The sequence below is a fragment of the Neofelis nebulosa genome, chromosome 11, assembly GCF_028018385.1.
Source record: "Neofelis nebulosa isolate mNeoNeb1 chromosome 11, mNeoNeb1.pri, whole genome shotgun sequence".
Classification (NCBI taxonomy): Eukaryota; Metazoa; Chordata; class Mammalia; order Carnivora; family Felidae; genus Neofelis; species Neofelis nebulosa.
This window is the reverse complement of record NC_080792.1, coordinates 25370344-25389567: the sequence shown is the minus strand read 5'-3', so window position 1 is coordinate 25389567 and position 19224 is coordinate 25370344. Positions and strand designations below refer to the sequence as shown.

Genomic DNA, 19224 nt, shown 5'->3' with positions numbered 1-19224 from the left:
ACTATGGAAAATTAAAGCCAGTGACAAAAGACCACATACTGTCCAGCCATTCGTATGAAATGTCCAAAAGAGGCAAATCTATACATCCACGTTAGTAGTTGCCCAAGGCTGGATTGGGTTAGGTAAGGTTCCTCTTGGGATAATGAAAATGTCCAAAGATTTGCCCGGTGACAGATGTGTAGCAATATAATAAAAGCCATCAACTGAATTGTGTTTGGGTGAATATGTGTTAAGTCTCAATAAAAGTGGTTGGAAAAAAATTCAGAAATATCCCCATACTCAGATCCCATTTTATGCAAGGTAGCACCAAGAAATTCAAAACAGCATGTCTCCAAATCAATATTAGTGGCACAGGGCTAACAGAATAATCAGTTTCTAATTCTAATCAGAAGAAAACCCATTTGATCCATTTTGTGAGGATACTTGTAATACGTTTAATAATACAGACAACCAGCATTCTGTTTTTACTTTTATTTGCATGTATTTCATGCAGAATTTACTCCCGGGCCATAAGTTTTTGTTTCTTCAGTTTCTTCTGGGATATCTGGGGAAAGAAAAAAAAAAAAAAAAGGCTGTTACAAGTTTCCTGGAGAAGTCTGCACTACATCTTAAAAGGAAGAGGTAAAGGGAATTCCTCTGGCATAGAGAAATGGCACGCGGGGAGCGAGAGGAGAAAATAAAGTAAGCAGGGGAGTTTGTGCTGAAGACTGGAGACAGGGAGACCATGTGATTAAGTGGCAACAAGAACGGAAGACAGTATTTAAGCAATTAAGCCGACAGAAGTTAGTTAGGCTGAAGGGGGGGGGGGATCTAGAATCACTCCCAGGTTCCTGGCTTAAAGAACTGAATGGGATCATTTACTGCAAACAAGCTTATTAGTTTGGGAAGGGCGGAGGGGACCTTCTTTTGCACACGTTGCATTTTAAGTTGCTATAAAAATTCAGGTGGGGCCATCAGCAGATAATTATACAGTGCTGATATATATATATATATACATACAAAAAGCCAGTATCATATGCAAAACCGATCAACGACTAAGTAACAGTAAGTAATTTACCTTTTTCTTCTGTGCAACCTCCTCTTCTGGTTTAGGAACAATCTGCTCTTTTTCAGTAAGGATCATCTCAATGTGGCAGGGAGAGCTCATGTATGGGTTTATCCGACCATGAGCCCTGTAAGTTCTACGCCGCATTTTGGGGGCTTTGTTCACCTGGATGTGCTCAATGACCAGAGAATCTACATCTAAACCCTGGGAAGAGACGAACAAAATCAAATTGACATCTTTAGCTCAACACCACAAACCTTATCACTGGAAAATCAAGTCCCCATCTTTGCAAGGCAAACCTTAAGACTTCAAATAGCCTGTCAAACATTTTTTTGCTTTCACCTTTATTCTAAGGGTCCTTCCTTAAATCTAAATAACTATTAAAACTCAGTGCAGGGCGCGCCTGGGTGGCTCAGTCGGTTAAGCGTCCGACTTCGGCTCAGGTCATGATCTCACGGTCGGTGAGTTTGAGCCCTGCGTCGGGCTCTGTGCTGACAGTGCAGAGCCTGGAGCCTGTTTCAGATTCTGTGTCTCCCTCTCTCTCTCTGACCCTCCCCCACTCATGCTCTGTCTCAAAAATAAATAAACATTAAAAAAAAAAAAAAAAAACCTCAGTGCTATATGCAGCTTCTAAGGGGCCTCCCTAAAAGTCATGAAGGGGAGTGGATCATGCTTCTGAAGATCTTCACACACAAAATTTTGGTCTTCTGGAAATTGGGAGGTAGATATTTAAAAAAACTAATGGGAAATTTCAGTTACTGAGAAAACAAGACAGTCAAAGAAACAAATCTGGACAATAGCGACAATAATTGAATAACCATCCAAGTTATATGCATATGAATAAAGATGTTGGGGTGCCTGGGTGGCTCAGTTGAGTGTCCAACTTTGGATCAGGTCACGATCTCGCAGTTTGTTGGAGTTCACCCCACATCGGGCTCTCTGCTGTCAGCAGAGCCCACTTCAGATCCTCTGTCCCCCTCTCTGCCCCTCCCCCACATGTGCACTCTCTGGCTCTCTAAATAAATAAAAGTCAATGGTTTAGGTACCTTAAGTTCAGCATTACTCTCTGCATTTTTAAGCATGTGCAGTAAAAATTCGGCACTCTTTTTGGGCCACCGACCCTGTGTCCAGCCCCACTGTTTGGCCTGAAAGGAATCCAAGGAACACGTTAGTCATTTCCCCTCATTTTCATCAGTGGTACAACCAATATGATTTTTAATCCAACACCAAGGTTGCTCAGAACACAGTTTTTTTTTCATGGTTAATCCAAAGGTGTCCTAAGATGGTCATCTCAGCAACCAGAAAGAACCTGATTCCAGGCAGATCCTAACCCCACCAGATCCCTCTCCATTACAAAGTCATTTCTGACAGCCACTGTGAGCTCTCACCTGGGCACACCTACCAACTCCACCATTGTAGCGTCGGAATGGCACACATTGCTTCTGCAAAGTGACATCTTTCAGATACTTGGTGGCTTTTCGGATATGCATACCCTTGATGGCCTGGGCAGTTTCCCGTGTGTTCTAAGTATAAACAGTATAAACTGTGACTTAACGATGTGAAAGAGTAACAATTTTTGAAGTAAACACGAAATTGTTTTTTAAAATGTCAACATACATCGACAAAAGATTTCCCGTTCTTTAAAGGGGAGGGAATATGAGAAGAAAAACTGTCTGTGATTAAAAGCCAGGGAGACTTGGAAGTTAGGGAAAAATAAACCCCAAACCTCTATTAAGTGTAACAGGTTTTATTTTTTAAAAATTTTAAATGTTTATTTTTGAGAGAAAAGAACATGAGATGGGAGGGGCAGAGGGAACAGAATCTGAAGCAGCCTCCAGGCTCTGAGTGGTCAGCACGAAGCCCGACCTGAGGCTTGAACCTGGGAACTGAGAGATCATGACATGACCCAAAGTCGGATGTTCACTGACTGAGCCACCCAGGTGCCCCCTAACTATAATGCTTTAACTCCATCATCTTGCAACCATGTTAAGGGTCTTGTTATCTTGATCTCTACACCAAGTTCTCCAACAGTTCTATGGTCATCTCACGCAATTCCACAAATCAAAGTGCTCATTATATGATTGATCATTACAGACTCGATGTCTCAAAGGTGACTGCTCAGAACTGATTAGTTTTCACGGTAAATCCAAAGGTGTCCTAAGAAACGCATCACTGCAGCCACCTTTTTAGAATGGTCGAAAAAAAAACAAAACAAAACACTGGAACAATGTGGCACAACCCTTTCAGAACATATATGAGGATTCACATACCTTAAAGTGAACACGAAGATTTGAACCTCTTGATTTGCATGCTGAAAAATAAAAGTTTTGGTTAATTTTGGGTATCTTAGGATTCCTCTTACCCCAAGATAAGGAATTTCAATCTCTTCCGGTTCACTTACATTTTGTCGGGTTTTCCGGGTCAAGTGAATAGCGAACCATTTTCAGAGATCACCTGGAAGGGATCAGGAGGAAATTCTGTCAACACACATTTACAGTCACCGATGCAGTTTAAATACATATTAAATGCTACCGACAGCCGCTCAGAAAGTAGTTGTTTTCACGGTTAATCCAAAGGTGTCCTAAGAAATGCCATCATCGCAGCCATCCTTTTCTCCAGAGCTTTCTTCCCCGCTGCATCTACTAGGGACTCGGACCTCATGAGCCCTTTTCCCCACTGAAGGAGAACGTGGCCTGTCTCAACCCCACTCTGGATCCCTCAGGAGTGTAAGGACTCCACGCAATGGCACCGCAGAATGCTCGTCTACAACCCTCTGCAGCTCCCTCCCCACAGAAGGTGATGCCATCTTCCCGGGTGCTTTTGGGCTATTAGGTTAAGCGCCATCGAACTTGAAACACTCGTTCAAATGCAGAAGTGACGCCTCAACCCAACTTCACTTTTACTCCGCCAAACTCTCTCGTTGCAGCCACACACGCGCCGCGTCGCGGCCAGCACTCACCGCAACACACTGGCCCTCGGGAGTCGGAAACGGCACTGACGACAGGCCGCCGGTACCCGTTCCACCCCCCATTCCCGCCCATCGCGGCCTTCTGCTCCGACACGTCCCCCCTGCACAGAGGGACATCGCCTCCAGCGAAGAATCAGTAGCCGCAGGAGGCTTCCTCCCGCGGGCATAGCCATCAGCGCCACCGAGGCCCGGATGGCGGCGATAACTGGAGGATTCAGCTCTCGGAGGGAGATAGCAAACAGTCACTCACCTCAGGCCGCTTACGGGAAGAGGAAGAGCGGTGGCTCCTGGGAGAATTCATGCGCACTCGACCTCTCGCGAGATCTCCAGCCTGAAGAGCGTGATTTGAAGATAGGCGGAGCGCTAAGAGAAAGGGAATGTGGGATGTATTTGAGAAGATCTGGAAACGAATTGCCCCCTTAGGGAGTGTCTCAAAATTCTCCTTTTTTGATATCCAGAAATAAAGTTATGGATTTTAAATATCAATCAATTAAGAACAGGTCTGTAATTCTAGCACAGGATCACGTATTATTAGGTATAGATGGCACATTTATTCATCAACATTTGTTAGATTTGATTATGTGATCACGTACCCCTAAAAGTGGTAGGTAAATGGACAATTAACAAGATGTAAAGGATGGGACGTAATTATGGTAATCAGAGAATTCTCTAGAGGGGAATACCACCCAATCAGTTCTACTGAAGAGTGCCACTTCTAGATCTTCCGGTGCAGAAAAACCCTTGGGCACTATCTTCCCTTTCTTCTTCACCCAAGTCATCTATCTGGTTATTTCCTCTCGGCCATTGGTGGTGTTAGCACTTTGGGTCTTCTATTTCTTTTTTTGTTTTGTTTTTCTTTTTAATATAATTTATTGTCAAATTGGTTAACAAAAGTGTGTACAGCGTGCTCTTGGTTTTGGGGGTAGATTCCCGTGGTTCATCGCTTACATACAATAACCAGTACTCATCCCAGCAAGTGTCCTCCTCAATGTCCATCACCCATTTTCCCCTCTCCCCCAGCAGCCCATCAACCCTCAGATTGTTCTCTGTATTTAAGAGTCTCTTATGATCTCCCTCTCTGTTTGTAACTATTTTTCCCCCTTCCCTTCCCCCATGGTCTTCTGTTACGTTTCTCAAGTTCCACCTATGAATGAAAATATATATCTGTCTTCCTCTGACTGGGTCTTCTATTTCAAAGCACTGTCACTCCAGGCAAATTTGAACTCTAAGTGAAAGAACTCTGGACAATGCTCTAAGCACTCTTGGTTTCTTGACCTCAATTCCAGAGACCTCAGTCCTAGGTCCCTCTCCTGGAGTCCACTTCCATTGCCAGATGATGGATTCCACAGTCTTTCCTCAGTAGTTCCCATCCCTCACATGGCTTCCAGCAGAGGCTGAGAACACCCAAACTAAGGTTTCCATTCCACATCTCTTGCCTTAACTAGCCCCAAGTATCAAGCAACTTTCCGGACATATTTCGCAGCAGGTCTGGGGGTCAAATACTTGAAACCTAAAGTACCCTTATCATTCAAGTTTCTTGGAATTATATCTTGAAGCTTGATTAGATTCAGTTCAATACCAGGGGCAAGAAAACTTCATAGGTGATATTGTGTAGGTGGTATTTCCCCTTGCATCCTATCAGAATGCACGTAATGTCATCTGATTGTCTCATTTGTACTGATGTTAAGATGGGTAAGTGAGTTCAGGAGTTGTAGGTCTTATCCCTTCTTTATAAAGTTCGACATCAGCTTTTCACCTAATGGCTTTAGCAGCTGTTGAAATTATTTACCTATATCCATTATTTCAGCTGGAGTTAAAAATGGTGATTTTTTTTCTCCCTAATTCTATCAGTGTTTTTTAGCTGGACTTGTGTAAAAAAGAATTTTCCCTCTTTCAATTATTTGATTATCTTGAAATATAGTTCATATAGAAAAGGCAGGATAAAACTTAATCTTCCCATTTATTTATGGACTTTCAGAAAAATGAGCTGGTTTCCTCAAAGGTTTGCCAAAGGTGACTGATTTGGATTTTTACAAATCAGCTTTATTAAGGTATACTTGATGTATAATAAAATTCCCCCAGTTTTTTGGCATAGAATTTATTGTTTTGACAGATAAATACAGTCATATAGGCACTACCATGATCATGATGTAGAACATTTCCATCTTCCCCAAAGTTCCATCCTGCCTCTTCGTAGCTAATCCCTTTCTCCCACCCATGGGACCCAACAGCTATTGATCTGCTTTCTGTCACTATAGTTTTGCCTTTTCCAGAATATCACGTAAATGGAATCATATAGTATGCAGTGTTTTGTGTCTGGCTTCTTTTGTTTAGCACAATGCTTTTGAAATTCACTTAGACTGTCTCAGTCTAAGTTGCGTGTCTCAGTCAGTCATTCTTTTTTGTTATTGAATAGAATTCCGTTATACAGCTATGTCACAATTTATCAGTTCAGCCACAGACGGACATTTGTGTTGTTTCAGGTGTTTGGCTCTGATGCACACACCAGTTGTGAACATCTGAGTGCAAATTTTCGTGTGGACACGTGTTTTCATTTATTTTCAGGCAGATACCTAGGAGTGAAATTGCTTGGTTACATGTTAAGTTTATGTTGAACTTTTTAAGAAACCCCCAAACCGTTTTCTAACGCACCTGTATCTTTTGATATTCCCACCAGCAATGTATGAGGGTTCCAGTTTCTGTCTGCCCTTGCCAAAACTTGGTATTGTCTGTCTTTTTAATTATTGTCATTGTAATGGCTATGTAGTGGCATATCATTGTGGTTTTTTTTTTTTTTAATTTTTTTTTCAACGTTTTTTATTTATTTTTGGGACAGAGAGAGACAGAGCATGAACGGGGGAGGGGCAGAGAGAGAGGGAGACACAGAATCGGAAACAGGCTCCAGGCTCCAGGCTCCGAGCCATCAGCCCAGAGCCTGACGCGGGGCTCGAACTCACAGACCGCGAGATCGTGACCTGGCTGAAGTCGGACGCTTAACCGACTGCGCCACCCAGGCGCCCCTCATTGTGGTTTTTGACTGCATTTCCCTAAAGTCTAATGACGTTGAGCATCTTTTCACATGCTTATTTGACATTCAGCTTTCTGAAGTATGTGTTCAACTCTTTTGGCCATTTAAAAATGGATTATTTGTCTCCTTACGAGTTGTAAGAGTTATTTATTCATGCTGGATACAAGTGTTTTATAAGCTTTGCAAATATGTCCTCCCTGACTCTGACTTGTCTTTTTATTTTCTTAATAATGTCTAACAAAGTGAAAAAGTTAACATTTTTTTCTCCCTTTTTAAAAAAAAATTGTTTATTTTAGAGAGGTGGGGGGCAGGGGCAAAGGGAGAGAAAGAATCCTAAGCAGGCTCCCTGCTCAGCATGGAGCCCGGTGTGGGTCTCTATCCCACGCCTCTGGGATTATGACTCGAGCTGAAATCACGAGTGGGACACTCAACTGATTGAGCCACCCAGGTGCCCCACAAAAGTTTTAAATTTTGATGAAGTTCAATGTATTGATTAAAAAAAAAATAAATTGTGATTCTGGTATTATACCTAAGAAATCTTTGCCTATCCCAAGGTAATTATTTCTTTCCCATGTTTTCTAAACTAAACTAAACTAACCTAACCTAGACTAAACTGAAACAAAAAAGTTTTAGTTCTTACATTTGGGTTGAATTAATTTTGGTAACTCAGTTTCACTTGACATAAGGTCCAAATCAATCTTTTTGCATGTGGATATTCCATTTTTTCTAGCACCATTTGCTGAGACCATGGTCTTTTCTTTATTGAACTGCTGTGGCACTTTTATTGAAAATCAATTGACCAGAAAGGGGAGGATTTATTTCTGGACTTTCACTTCTGGTCCATCGATCTATTTGATTATCTTTGTAGCAACATGTCACTGTCATGTAACTTTACAGCCAAATTTGAAATCAGCTAGCATATGTTTTCCAACTTTATTCTTTTTGAAGTTGTTTCTGCTCTCCTGGGTCCTCTATGTTTCTGTATAAATTTTAGGATCAGCTTGTTAATTTCTACAAAAAGTCTGCTGGGATTTTGATAGGGACTGCATTGAATTGAAGAGGTAATTAAAGTAAAATGAGTTTATATGGATGATCAGTACGAGGCTTCAGAAGAACCTGGACACCTTGATCTTGGACTTCTAGCCTCTAGAATTTTAAGAAAATAAATTTCTGTTTAAACCTGCTAATCGGTGGCACTTTATTATGAAAGCCCAAGCACACTGATATACCTTCTTTCTCCAATAACTTCCAGTTCCCTATTTCCAAGGCTTCTACCAATATCAGTATTATATCCTTCCAGAAAAATTCTATGAATTACAAACACTCCCAGGATAGTATACTGTATACAATCTTCTGCATCTTGCTTTCTGTTTATCTTTGTTTGTTTGTTTGTTTTTGAGAGAGAGAGAGGAGAGAGAGAGAGAGAGAGAGCACAACTGGGGGGCAGAGGTGGGTAGAGAGAGAGGGAGACACAGAATCTGAAGCAGGCTCCAGGCTCTGAGCTGTCAGCAGAGAGCCGGACATGGGGCTCGAACACATGAACTGCGAGATCATGACCTGAGCTGAAGTCAGACGCCTGACCGACGGAGCCACCCCGATTGACATCTCTTATACTGGGTGTTGTGACTGCATGCTTTACATTTGCCACTTTCTGGAAACTCCTGAATAGATGAGGTAGATGGCCCAGATTGGGCTTCCCAGAAAGCAGAGTCTGAGATAGAGATTAAGTAGTGCTCATGGATTCAGTATCGTGGAAAGGAGACAGGACTGATCAGAGGGTCAAGTTAGGGTGGGATGCGGTCCCAGTGAAGGTATCAGCCAGCACCTGCTCCTACCTAGGGGACCTCTGGAGCTGGTTGTTCCTTCTGACTTGTCCCAACCTGGGTGGGGGCTGGGCCTCTGTCCCACCCATGGATCCCTCACTGGATGGGGCTTCTCCAGGAAGATGTGAAGCAGTTGTCTTCAGGCAATTCTCAGAGACAACTGAGACGGCTGAGGACTGACAGTTCTCCTGACAGAGGGAGAAGTCCTTCATTCCTGAAGAGAGACGAGGGAGGCACATCTCAGTGGCCACGGCAGCAGGTGCTGTTGTTTCATTTTACAGATAAGATAAACAAGGTTCAAAGGGACGGGGCTGGGATTTGAACCCAGATCTCCTCTCCGCGCCTGTGTTCTTTCTCACCATCGTTGCCGCCAGTTCTCCACATTCCTGTCTTCCCGACTGCTTCCCAGTGACCTCCAGGTTTCCTGGTGACCTGTGGCTCACTGGGGCTGCCCTCACTTCAGCGTCCTGCCTTGGGACAGTCCATTTCTCGACTTCCACTCCAGCTTTTGCAAGGCTCTCCAGGCCTGGCCCACACTCCCACCTTCTCAGAATACTGTTGCTTGCATTCATAGGAGGTTGAGGAGGATTATTCTGGCTCTGAGGTGCTGGGTGGATTGGGGAGATCAGGAACCTCAGAGTGGATCGTGGCAGAGCCCCAGAAAAACAAGCAGATATTCAGGCATGAGGTCGTGAGTTTGGCAAAGGTAGAGAAGGTGGGAATCGCAAATGCCTCTGGGCTCCTCGAAACAGGACAGAAACACAACTCCCCTGAGACCTCCTATTGGCTTCTCCTTAATGATGACCTCTGGGGCTCCATTTACTACCTAGATCTCCAGGGAGCAGCAGGAAACAACAAACCTTCAGTCTTTCCAAGTGGTAGCCATTCTCCTCTCTGACCCGACAAGTCAAGATATCAAGTGGGCCCTGTGGAGGTTTGACAGTTTGTCCAAACAACTGGGTTTTTTTAGCTGAAGCTATAAATCTGTTGGGAAAAAAATCTGTCTGCTTGGCCATTCAATCAGTCAGCCAGTCTGGATTAGTCTGACCATCTTCTCAGAAAAGAATGTCTTTGGGGGATTTTCAGATGAGTGAATATTCAATGTTCTGTCTTTTAGCATTGTCCGCCACCTTCCCTGCCCCTTTGTATAATACTCTTAGAGGGTTGGCTCCTGGGCCTCCAGGAGAACCAAGGAGGATCGTCTTAATCCCCTGGCAGATACTTATTCTGCCCTCCTCATTCTAAACCTCCCCACAATGCTGTTTGAGCTTCACTTGGAAATGGGCTTTATTTGCCAGGAAAGGGGAATTCTTTTCATGACAATAAGGAAAATGTAATCCCTTCTTCAGGGGGTTGGAGGCCTTTTCTTTCCCCCTCAGTCTGACGGGCTGCTGCCCTCTCCTCCCTGTTGCCTGGTCTGTCTTTCCTGTACCTCCCAGAGCTAAGGCTGGGGTGGTGGGGATCACCCAGAGGGATACTGGCATCCAGAAACCGGGGATGGGATCCCAGTGCTTCCCTGCTGGGTGACTCAATGCAGGTGGTTTGGTTTTGCCCAGCTTTGTTCCTTCATCTGTAAAAAAGGAAGATAACAATACCAATTGCTGAGACATAGGAGATAGTGAAAAGACATTGTGAATAGCATAAAATAGGTATTTGGTAAATGTTGGGTCGTTCCTTCCCTCTTCCTTTCTCCTCAGAATTTATTCTTGGATATCACCTGATCGGATACTTGTCCCTCTGTGACACTCTGCAGTGGTTTTCCTCGGGGTGTCTCCCCCAGACCCATTCTCTGGTGTCTGTGCCCTGCTCCGTGCCCCTTGAGGTGGAGCCCACTGACTGCTACCCTGGTTGGGGATGGCCAATGGTGAGCATGGGCAGGAGTTGGGAGGTCACGGGGAGAGAAGTCGGGCTATTTCTTCCCAGCTCCCTGGCTGCCTTGGCATTGGGTTCTGGAGTGGCTCTATCCCTCCAAGACTACGCCCCCTGCCAGATTGCCCCTCCTCCCAGGCTCAGATTTCCTTGGACTCCATTACAGTTTCAACTTTCCTTGTCCCACTAGTCCTGGCATTGAAACGGCTTTGTGCTGTGAGGTTTCTGGGTGTGTTTCCGCGTCCCTTATTAGTTTGCCCACATCTCTCAATTTCCTTAAAGCCTCTTCTGGTGAACTCTCTGCATGTAATTGTTTCCTGCAGGCATATAAACAGAGGTTATCTACCCTCTATTTGAATACCTCTAGGGACCAGAGCTCAATATTTGTCTTTTTCACGCCCATTTCAAAAATAATGATGTACTTGAGGACGGAGCTCATGTTTGGGGTACATGCTCAGTGCTACGTACGCTTCGTCACACTCATTCCCCACGATGACTTTGTAAGAAGGTTGTACTGTCCACATTTTGCAGAGGACGGACCTGAAACTCAGGGAAGTTTTGCAACTTGTCCCGGATCCTGCAGCTAATAGGTGGCACAGGACACATTTGGCTTTGTTAGGTTGGCCTCACTCCAGCATTTTTTTCTTGCCATTACACCTGCCTGTCATGGGGGAAGAATTCCAAACAAGGAAAACTGGAAAATGGGAAAATTTCCCTTGCATTTCACAATTTCACCCAGGGCTAGCCTCAAGGAAACCTTAATATTGTTCACAAAAACTTCTTTTGAAGGATACAGTCTCTTGTGGGGTGGCTGGGTGACACAATGAGCCACTAGATGGCACCAGTTCAGCGTTGGGTAAAGCTTGTCTCCGTAATTTTTGTGGGCAAAGGGTGCGGGTAGCAAGTTCTTCTGTTTACTTTGACAAGTAAATATAACTTTGATTTAATGGCCTCTGTGTTTCCTCCGAACTGGGCTGCCTTAAGTTTTCAAAGATGAGGCTCCGAATGGACGGAGAGTGGGGTTGGGGTTATGGGGGGTGGTGGGAATGGGACGACACAGAATGATGAAGGCTCAGCCCCAGGGAAAGCTGGCAGGCTAGATAGAGGGAAACAGTACTGACCTACGACACCGAACCAAGAAAACTCACTCAAAGACCGTGAGACCATTAGAGCTGGAAGGGTCTGATGAGCTCTTCCAGCCCTACTCTTTCATTATGCAGATGAAGAAACATTCTGTTGTTTTCTGTGTAACAGAAAGTGATCCCCAACTTACCCGGTTGTCCTAATAAAAAATATTGTCCCAACATTTCTTGCCTTGTGGCCTTCCTGGTGGCTGGGGCCTTTTGTAAGGCAACTAGATAAAGGGTGAGGCTTTGGCTTTTGCTCCCCTCTTTGTTTCTGACGGGGATTTCTTTTTGTCCACATAACACTCTCTAGACAAAGTTTTCAAACAGTTTTCTTTCTTTCTTTTTCTTTCTTTCTTTCTTTCTTTCTTTCTTTCTTTCTTTCTAGAATGTTTGTTTGTTTGTTTATTGGGAGAGAGAGAGAACACACACGTGCGTGAGGGGGAGCAGTAGAGAGGATCCAAAGGGGGCTCTGTGCTAACAGCAGAGAGCCCCATATGGGGCTCAAACTCACAAACCATGAGATCATGACCTGAGCCTAAAAGAGGCATCAGAGCCTTAACCGACTGAGCCACCCAGGCACCCCGGTTTTTTTCTTTTTTAATTATTATTTAATTGGTTCCAAAAATCGAAACAGTATAAAAAAATATCTAATAAAAAGTCTCACTCCTATCCCTTTCCCAATCTGTCTCATTCACCCCTCCCCTCAAACCCTAGGTAATTACCATTAAAAAAAATTGTTTTATGTTTATTTTTGAGAGAGAGAGAGAGATAGATCATGAGCACGGGAGGGGCAGAGAGAGAGGGAGACACAGAATCCAAAGCAGGCTCCAGGCTCCGAGATGTCAGCACAGAGCCAGATGCAGGGCTTGAACTCACAGACTGTGATATCATGACCTGAGGTCGGCGCTCAACAGACTGAGCCACCCAGGCAGCCTGGTAACCACCATTCTTATTTTAACTTGGGTGTTCTTTAGGCAAACACAACCGAGTGTAAACATGGAAAGGTATATTTATTTCTTTGCAGGAAATGATTCTCCATTGTTGCTTCCCGCCTGCTGCTAAATTCCCTTTCATTTTCACTTGCCCTCAGCGGTGATTTCCATAATGACCGCATTTTTTTTTTTTATGGAATAAAAAGTTGAGACATAAGGCCTGATAAGTATCAGAAAACTGTGTCTGGATGATGCTCCTGTTCTGGAAAATGCGGAAGCTATTGTCGCTGCAGCTTGTCCAGAGCTCCTTATCTTTTCCCAAGTCCCCTTTCACTCCCGGAGGAAGGCTTTGTCTCCTGCTTCCTGAGCCGTGCAAGAGACCCTGCGTCTGTCTAGCCTCCTCACTTCGGAGCCTCGTCACCTCCCCCACCCTTCCCGGAGTGCTCCTCTCGCTCAGCACCTGCCGGGCTCCCCCCACCTCCAACATCCGCGGGGTTCCCACTCATTCCTTACTCAGCCGAATGCCAGGCTCCCGCTCTGCCTTTAGACACCCCCAGCTCCTCCTTCTCTTCCTCCAACTCTTCACCGTCCCTTTCTTGCCCCCTTTGCCATGAAAGTTCTCCAAAGACTAGCTACCGAGATTTCCTCACCGCAGAGCTCAGTTTGCTACAGCTTAGTTAGCACCTGCGGGGAGGAAGAGTCAAAGATAAAAAAGATGTGGTCTCTGTCCCTAAGGCTCTTAAGCTCAGACCTAATTTAGTGACATACAGGGGTTCTGTGCATGAATACAGGCGCGGTGCAACCAGGCTGAGCACAGAGTGGGGACTCGATATTTCTGGGTCCGACGGGGAGAGTCCCCACCTGTGGAGCCCTCCAGGTGCTGGAGCATGGAATATTAAAATGCAGGTGCTGCCTCCTCAGACAGGGCCCTGGGGTAGGTTTGCTCCCCTTTCTTAGTCCTCTCCCTGTGCCATGTGTTTGGAAGCTATTCCCCTAGGAAGCCCTCCCAGACAGGGCCTTTTCCAGATGTGCCCTTTCCTGGTGGTGTTCCGTGCTCCAAATGGCCCTCCCACGTCAAAAACAAAGCTGTGCCCTTTCCCTCAGAGTCCTGTGTTTGCTTCCCAGGGTGGCAGCTTGCTTGCGTGAAGATAATATATTTTCCTGAAGGGCCCTTCCCAGCTCAGTAACACAGGTACATTTTCCTGGAGGCCTGGAGGGGCGCCTGGGTGGCTCAGTCGGTTAAGCCTCCGACTTTGGCTCAGGTCATGATGTCACCGCTTGTGGGTTCGAGTCCCCCGTCCGGCTCTATGTTGACACTGTGCTGACAGCTTGGAGCCTGGACCTTGCTTGTGATTCTGTGTCTCTCTCTCTGTCTCTGCCTTGCTCATGCTCTGTCTCTCTCTCTCAAAAATAAATAAAACATTAAAAATAAAAAAAATCTTTTTTACATTTATTTATTTTTGAGAGACAGAGTAAGACAGAGCACAAGCGGGGCAGGGGCAGAGAGAGAAGAAGACACAGAACCTGAAGCAGGCTCCGGGTCTGATGCGGGGCTGTAGGCCCGAGGTGGGGCTCAGACTCAACCACCAGATCGTGACCTGAGCCAAAATCAGATGCTCAACCAGCTGAGCCACCTAGGCGCTCCATCAAACTTAGTGGTTTAAAACAACACATGTATTATCTTACAGTTTTCTGTGTTCAGGAGTCCAGGCGAGGTTGGATTCTTTGTAAGGCTAATCAAGGTCTGGGTTCTCAGCTGAAGGCTTGACTGGGAGAGGATCTGCTAAGTTCAGCTGGTAGTCGGCAAGGTTCAGGTCTTTGCCGGCTGTCAGACCGAGGGCCTCAATTTCTCACTGGTTATCACCTGGAGGCCATCATCAGTTCCTAATTAGTTGTTGGCCAGAGGCTGCCCTCAGTCCCTTGCCGTGTGGCCCTCACCAATGTGGCTGCTCAGTTCATCAAAGCCAACAAGGACAGTGTCTGTTAGCAAGATGGATGTCAGACTCTTACGTGACATAATAATGGAAGTGATATCCTGTCACCTGTGCTATATTGTATACTTTGGGAACCTGTCACATTTCCTGCCCATACTCAAGGGGAGGAGATCGTATGAGGGCATGAGACCAGGGGGTGAGTGTTGCAGGGGCCATCTTAACGTGTGTCTGCCCTAGCAGCTCTGAAGTGGGCATTTCTATCCTTTCTATTCTCATCATATAGGTGCAGAAAAGGAAGATTTGCATATTAAGTAACTTGCCCAAGGGCACTTCCGTAGAAAACAGGAGATGAGGGATTCCAAACACAGCCTGTCAGATTTGAAGTTTATAGTCATTGTGTTACAAAGGTAAATTGTGGGTGTTTCACCTGGATCGGAGAAGCTCAGATCGGGGGTGGTTTTCATATTGATAGTCTTTTGGAACTTGGGTAACCACTTAGATGAGGGTGTAGACAGAAGTTAATTCCCAGTCCTGGGAATTATCAAGAATAGATTTAACTTCTGAATAAAGGACTTCTACCATTTACAGTGACCTTCATAGAATAAGCTGGCTGCCTCCTAAAGTGGCCTGTTCCCTTCATTACTTGGGTTTGACCAGCATCCATGGAAGCATGAACATTTGTCCAGGACACCAGAGGGAATTCTACCACTCGATGGGAATCTGCTGAGTAGGAATTAAGATCTCAGCAGAAGAGAGTCTGTATCTCTTAAAGGATATATATATATATATATATATATATATATATATATATATATTTTTTTTTTTTTTTTAATTTACATCCAAATTAGTTAGCATATAGTACAACAATGATTTCAGGAGTAGATTCCTTAGTGCCCCTTCCCCATTTAGCCCATCCCCCCTCCCACCACCCCTCTAGTAACCCTCTGTTTGTTCCCCATATTTATGTCTCTTCTGTTTTGTCCCCCTCCCTGTTTTTATATTATTTTTGTTTCCCTCCTCTTATGTTCATCTGTTTTGTCTCTGAAAGTCCTCATATGAGTGAACTCATATGATATTTATCTTTCTCTAATTTCACTTAGCATAATACCCTCCAGTTCCATCCATGTAGTTGCAAATGGCAAGATTTCATTCTTTTTGATGGCCGAGTAGTACTCCATTGTATATATATATACCACATCTTCTTTATCCATTCATCCATCGATGGATATTTGGGCTCTTTCCATACTTTGGCTATTGTCGATAGCGCTGCTATAAACGTGGGGATGCATGTGTCCCTCCGAAACAGCACACCTGTATGCCTTGGATAAACACCTAGTAGTGCAATTGCTGGGTCATAGGGTAGTTCTATTTTTAGCTTTTTGAGGCACCTCCATCCTGTTTTCCAGAGTGGCTGCGCCAGCTTGCATTCCCATCTCTTAAAGGATACTAAAGGCGGACCCTGCAGAACCCAGCAGCCAGGTCGAGGAAAGAGCCCAGATGAAGTTGCACTTCACTCTGTGCATCTGTCCAAGTCGGTAGACCCCTTGACGAGGCCCCCAGCATGCTTCTCCATGTCTTCACTGATGTCTGCCTGGGAGGAAAGGTCATGATGATGGGAGCAGTTGTTCCCACGTGGATGTGCCCTCGGAGGCCTTCAAAGACACTTTTCTTAGAGTTTTATTATCCTGACTGTACAGATAAGGAAACTGGCCAACCAGGGAAGAGAAAGCAGAGGTCACTGTCCAGTATCTCTTGGCAGGTCACACTCAATTCTTTCCGCTCACATCAGCTGGGGTTGTAACAGCTCCCAGTTACACTGTATCTGTACCGGTCACCCCATGGCAAAATCTTGTCCAGTTGGAAGCCCCAGGCCAATGAGCTGAAGTGAACACCTCACCCCACTATTACTGCTCCTAGAACAAATTCCTTGTCTCACTGATAATTCTTTTGTGTGTAGCTGAAATTGTGCCAAACGTTATCAGTTCTGGAACAGTGTGCATAACTTTGCATACATAATAAAGCTCCTTTCCTTTATTTATTTATTTTGCTGAATAGCATTACTATTACTTCCTCTAGGAGTTTCCGACATAATGTTACCCCCAAGTAGAAGCTTTTGTATCATTATATTAATTGCTGAATCGGCTTGGAGCCGGATTCCTATGGGGGGCAAGGGCCTGGAGATCAAAGCTGTCCTTTCAGATCCTGATTCAGCTGATATGCGATTAATTCTTTGCTTGCTGTTCATATTCTCTCAGGCAGAGTGTAATTTGAGGAAAACAAGGAATGCGTGTATGTGTGCATGCTACAGAGACGGAGAGTGAGCCCTCTCTCCCACTGTACCAGGTGACCTGGTTTGTTCACTCTTTCCTTGTGCCCCTGGGACTTTGTGCCTTCTGATGCCCTTGCCTGGAAAGCCTTGTCTGTTTCTCTCATTTAGTGAACAGAGCCCCAACCAGGGGGTTTGGGAAATCCAGCCCCAATTCTGGCTTTGATGTGCGGGATAAACGTTGGTCAAAGCACCTGGCTTCTTTGAACACTCATTCCTGATGCGTGGCAGGAAATATTTGTTGACTCAAACTGAACCCACCCGGACAGTGGGAAGATCTCCCTGAATTATTCACCCTGCTGGGTAGCTGTAGGGATTAAATGATGTAACAGAAATTAAAGCAGGATTGTTCTTGACTCCTGGCCATCATTGGCGTCCAAACCAGAGCCTTCAGAAACACTCCAGCCCGCAGTGACTGCTCCCCTCTGATTTGTCACTTGTAGAGCCTTATACTGTTTTGCTAATTTATGATCTATTTACGTGTGTGCTTTATCTAATCTTCTTGTACATAAGCTCTTTTTCTGGTCTTTTGAATCCTTTCGGTGCCTAGAGTGATGCCTTAATCATAACTGGGTTTAGTCTTTGTGGATTGAGTGCTTAACTGAAGCTGCATCCATGGAAGGAGACTCATTTTCAAAAGACCACCCAATGCAAGGATCTTAGGTTTGAGATCATTTTATGCCCCTTTTCATGGTGGAATGAACAATGAATAACACAGTCTGAATGAATAATGCAGTGTGTCATGAGTTCGGAAGGGAGAAAAAAGCAGGGTATCTATACATGTCATTTTCAATCATCTTGACTTGAATTGCCTGGTCTTATTTGGTCAAACAAGAACAGCTGGGGGGAAAATGGTTAAACTTCTTACTTGGTTCTTTGAGACGAAGTAGCTGGCTGATTGTCCTTTCTGCTCAGTGGAATGTGCTGGCCTCAGAGGCCATGACGGGTAACTGAACTGAGGCCAACAGGATCGTACCCAGGGAGGAAACAGCAACAGGCAACATCTTCATTTTTGCTTTGTTGGTGTAACCTTGTTCACAGAGAAGACACGGAAGAGAAAGGACTTGGAGAGTGAGAGAGGAAAAAGAGAAGACAGAGCGTGAGGAAGGGCCAGAAGGACGCAGGGGAACCTATCTGTTACTGCTCCGGGAGTCTCCCAAGTGTCTGTGGGAGGGCCATTGGAGGGCTCATTCCACATGCTGACCAAGGATGGGCTACACTTGTCTTTCTCGAAGCCCTGCTCCCCAGAGTGAGGTCAGTGGCCATCCCCTGCCCTTTGCCCAGTGGGTGACAAAGGTCCCCTCACTCTGCCTGTGCACAAGCCTGGGCTCAGTGATTCCCTTAAGCCCTCAAGTCAGAGTTCTCCAAAGAAACAGAACCAATAGCATGGCATATGGTAGCTGTAGGGATTAAATGATAGAACTCAAAGCAGGATTACTTCTTGACTCTTGACTATTTCTTGACTATATATATAGCGTGTAGGAAAGAGATCTATTTAATTTGTTTTTAGGAATTAGTCCACACAATTGTGGAGGCGGGCAGGTCTAAAATTTGCAGAGTAGGCTGGCAGGCTGGAGACCCGGGAAAGAATTGCAGTTGGAGTCAAAAATTGCATCTGCTGGTCAAACTGGCTCTTCCTTGAGGGTTCTCAGCCTTTTTCCTCTCAGAGCCATCACCTGATTAGATTAGCCCCACCCAAATCACAGAGGGTAATCTACTTTGCCCAGTCTACTGATTGATTGATTGATTTTTAATGTTTATTCAGTTTTGAGAGAGAGAGAGAGAGAGAGAGAGAGAGACAGGCCATGAGTGGGGGAGGGGCAGAGAGAGAGGGAGACACAGAATTGCGAAGCAGGCTCCAGGCTCTGAGCTGTCAGCACAGAGCCCGAAACGGGGTTCGAACTCACGAGCCATGAGATCATGACCTGAGCCAAAGTTGGACACTTAACCTGCTGAGCCACCCAGGCGCACCCAGTCTACTGATTTAAATGTTAATTTCATGTAAAAAAATACCTTCCTAGAAACATCTGGAATAATGTTTGTCCAAGTATCTGGGTCCAGTTTGGGCCCAGCTGAGTTGACACATAAAACTAGCCATCAAACCTGGGAAGGGATGGCAGAACTGATTCTGGAGGAAGGGGAGTGGTGGAGAAACTTCTCCCCACCCCTTTC

General features: G+C 45.0%; 1 protein-coding gene and 3 non-coding genes across 4 annotated transcripts; all 4 read right to left on the bottom strand.

Moving 5' to 3' along the window:
* Positions 1–276: 276 nt before the first annotated feature.
* Positions 277–3499, bottom strand: RPL17 (ribosomal protein L17). The gene is made up of 6 exons (XM_058692149.1): positions 3447–3499; positions 3316–3356; positions 2434–2568; positions 2092–2190; positions 1058–1249; positions 277–544 (listed from the first exon to the last, which is right to left on the bottom strand). Exons 1-6 carry the CDS (start codon positions 3484–3486, stop codon positions 497–499), a joined length of 555 nt encoding a protein of 184 aa, XP_058548132.1. The 5' UTR covers positions 3487–3499; the 3' UTR covers positions 277–496.
* LOC131490662 (small nucleolar RNA SNORD58) lies at positions 2277–2343 on the bottom strand. The gene has a single exon (XR_009251175.1). It is a non-coding gene; the product is annotated as a small nucleolar RNA SNORD58 (small nucleolar RNA).
* LOC131490663 (small nucleolar RNA SNORD58) lies at positions 3159–3223 on the bottom strand. Its single transcript, XR_009251176.1, has one exon. It is a non-coding gene; the product is annotated as a small nucleolar RNA SNORD58 (small nucleolar RNA).
* An 83-nt stretch (positions 3500–3582) lies between the features above and the next one.
* LOC131490664 (small nucleolar RNA SNORD58) lies at positions 3583–3648 on the bottom strand. The gene has a single exon (XR_009251177.1). It is a non-coding gene; the product is annotated as a small nucleolar RNA SNORD58 (small nucleolar RNA).
* Between the last annotated feature and the right edge of the window lie 15576 nt (positions 3649–19224).

Bases quoted from the DNA above. Each gene is read 5' to 3' on its own strand.
- RPL17 (XM_058692149.1), bottom strand. From the start codon at position 3,486: ATGGTTCGCTATTCACTTGACCCGGAAAACCCGACAAAAT. The intron at 2,569-3,315 runs GTATGTGAATCC...GTTTATACTTAG, and splicing joins ATCTTCGTGTTCACTTTAAG to AACACACGGGAAACTGCCCA. The intron at 1,250-2,091 runs GTACCTAAACCA...GTCTCTTCCCAG, and splicing joins AGAGTAATGCTGAACTTAAG to GGTTTAGATGTAGATTCTCT.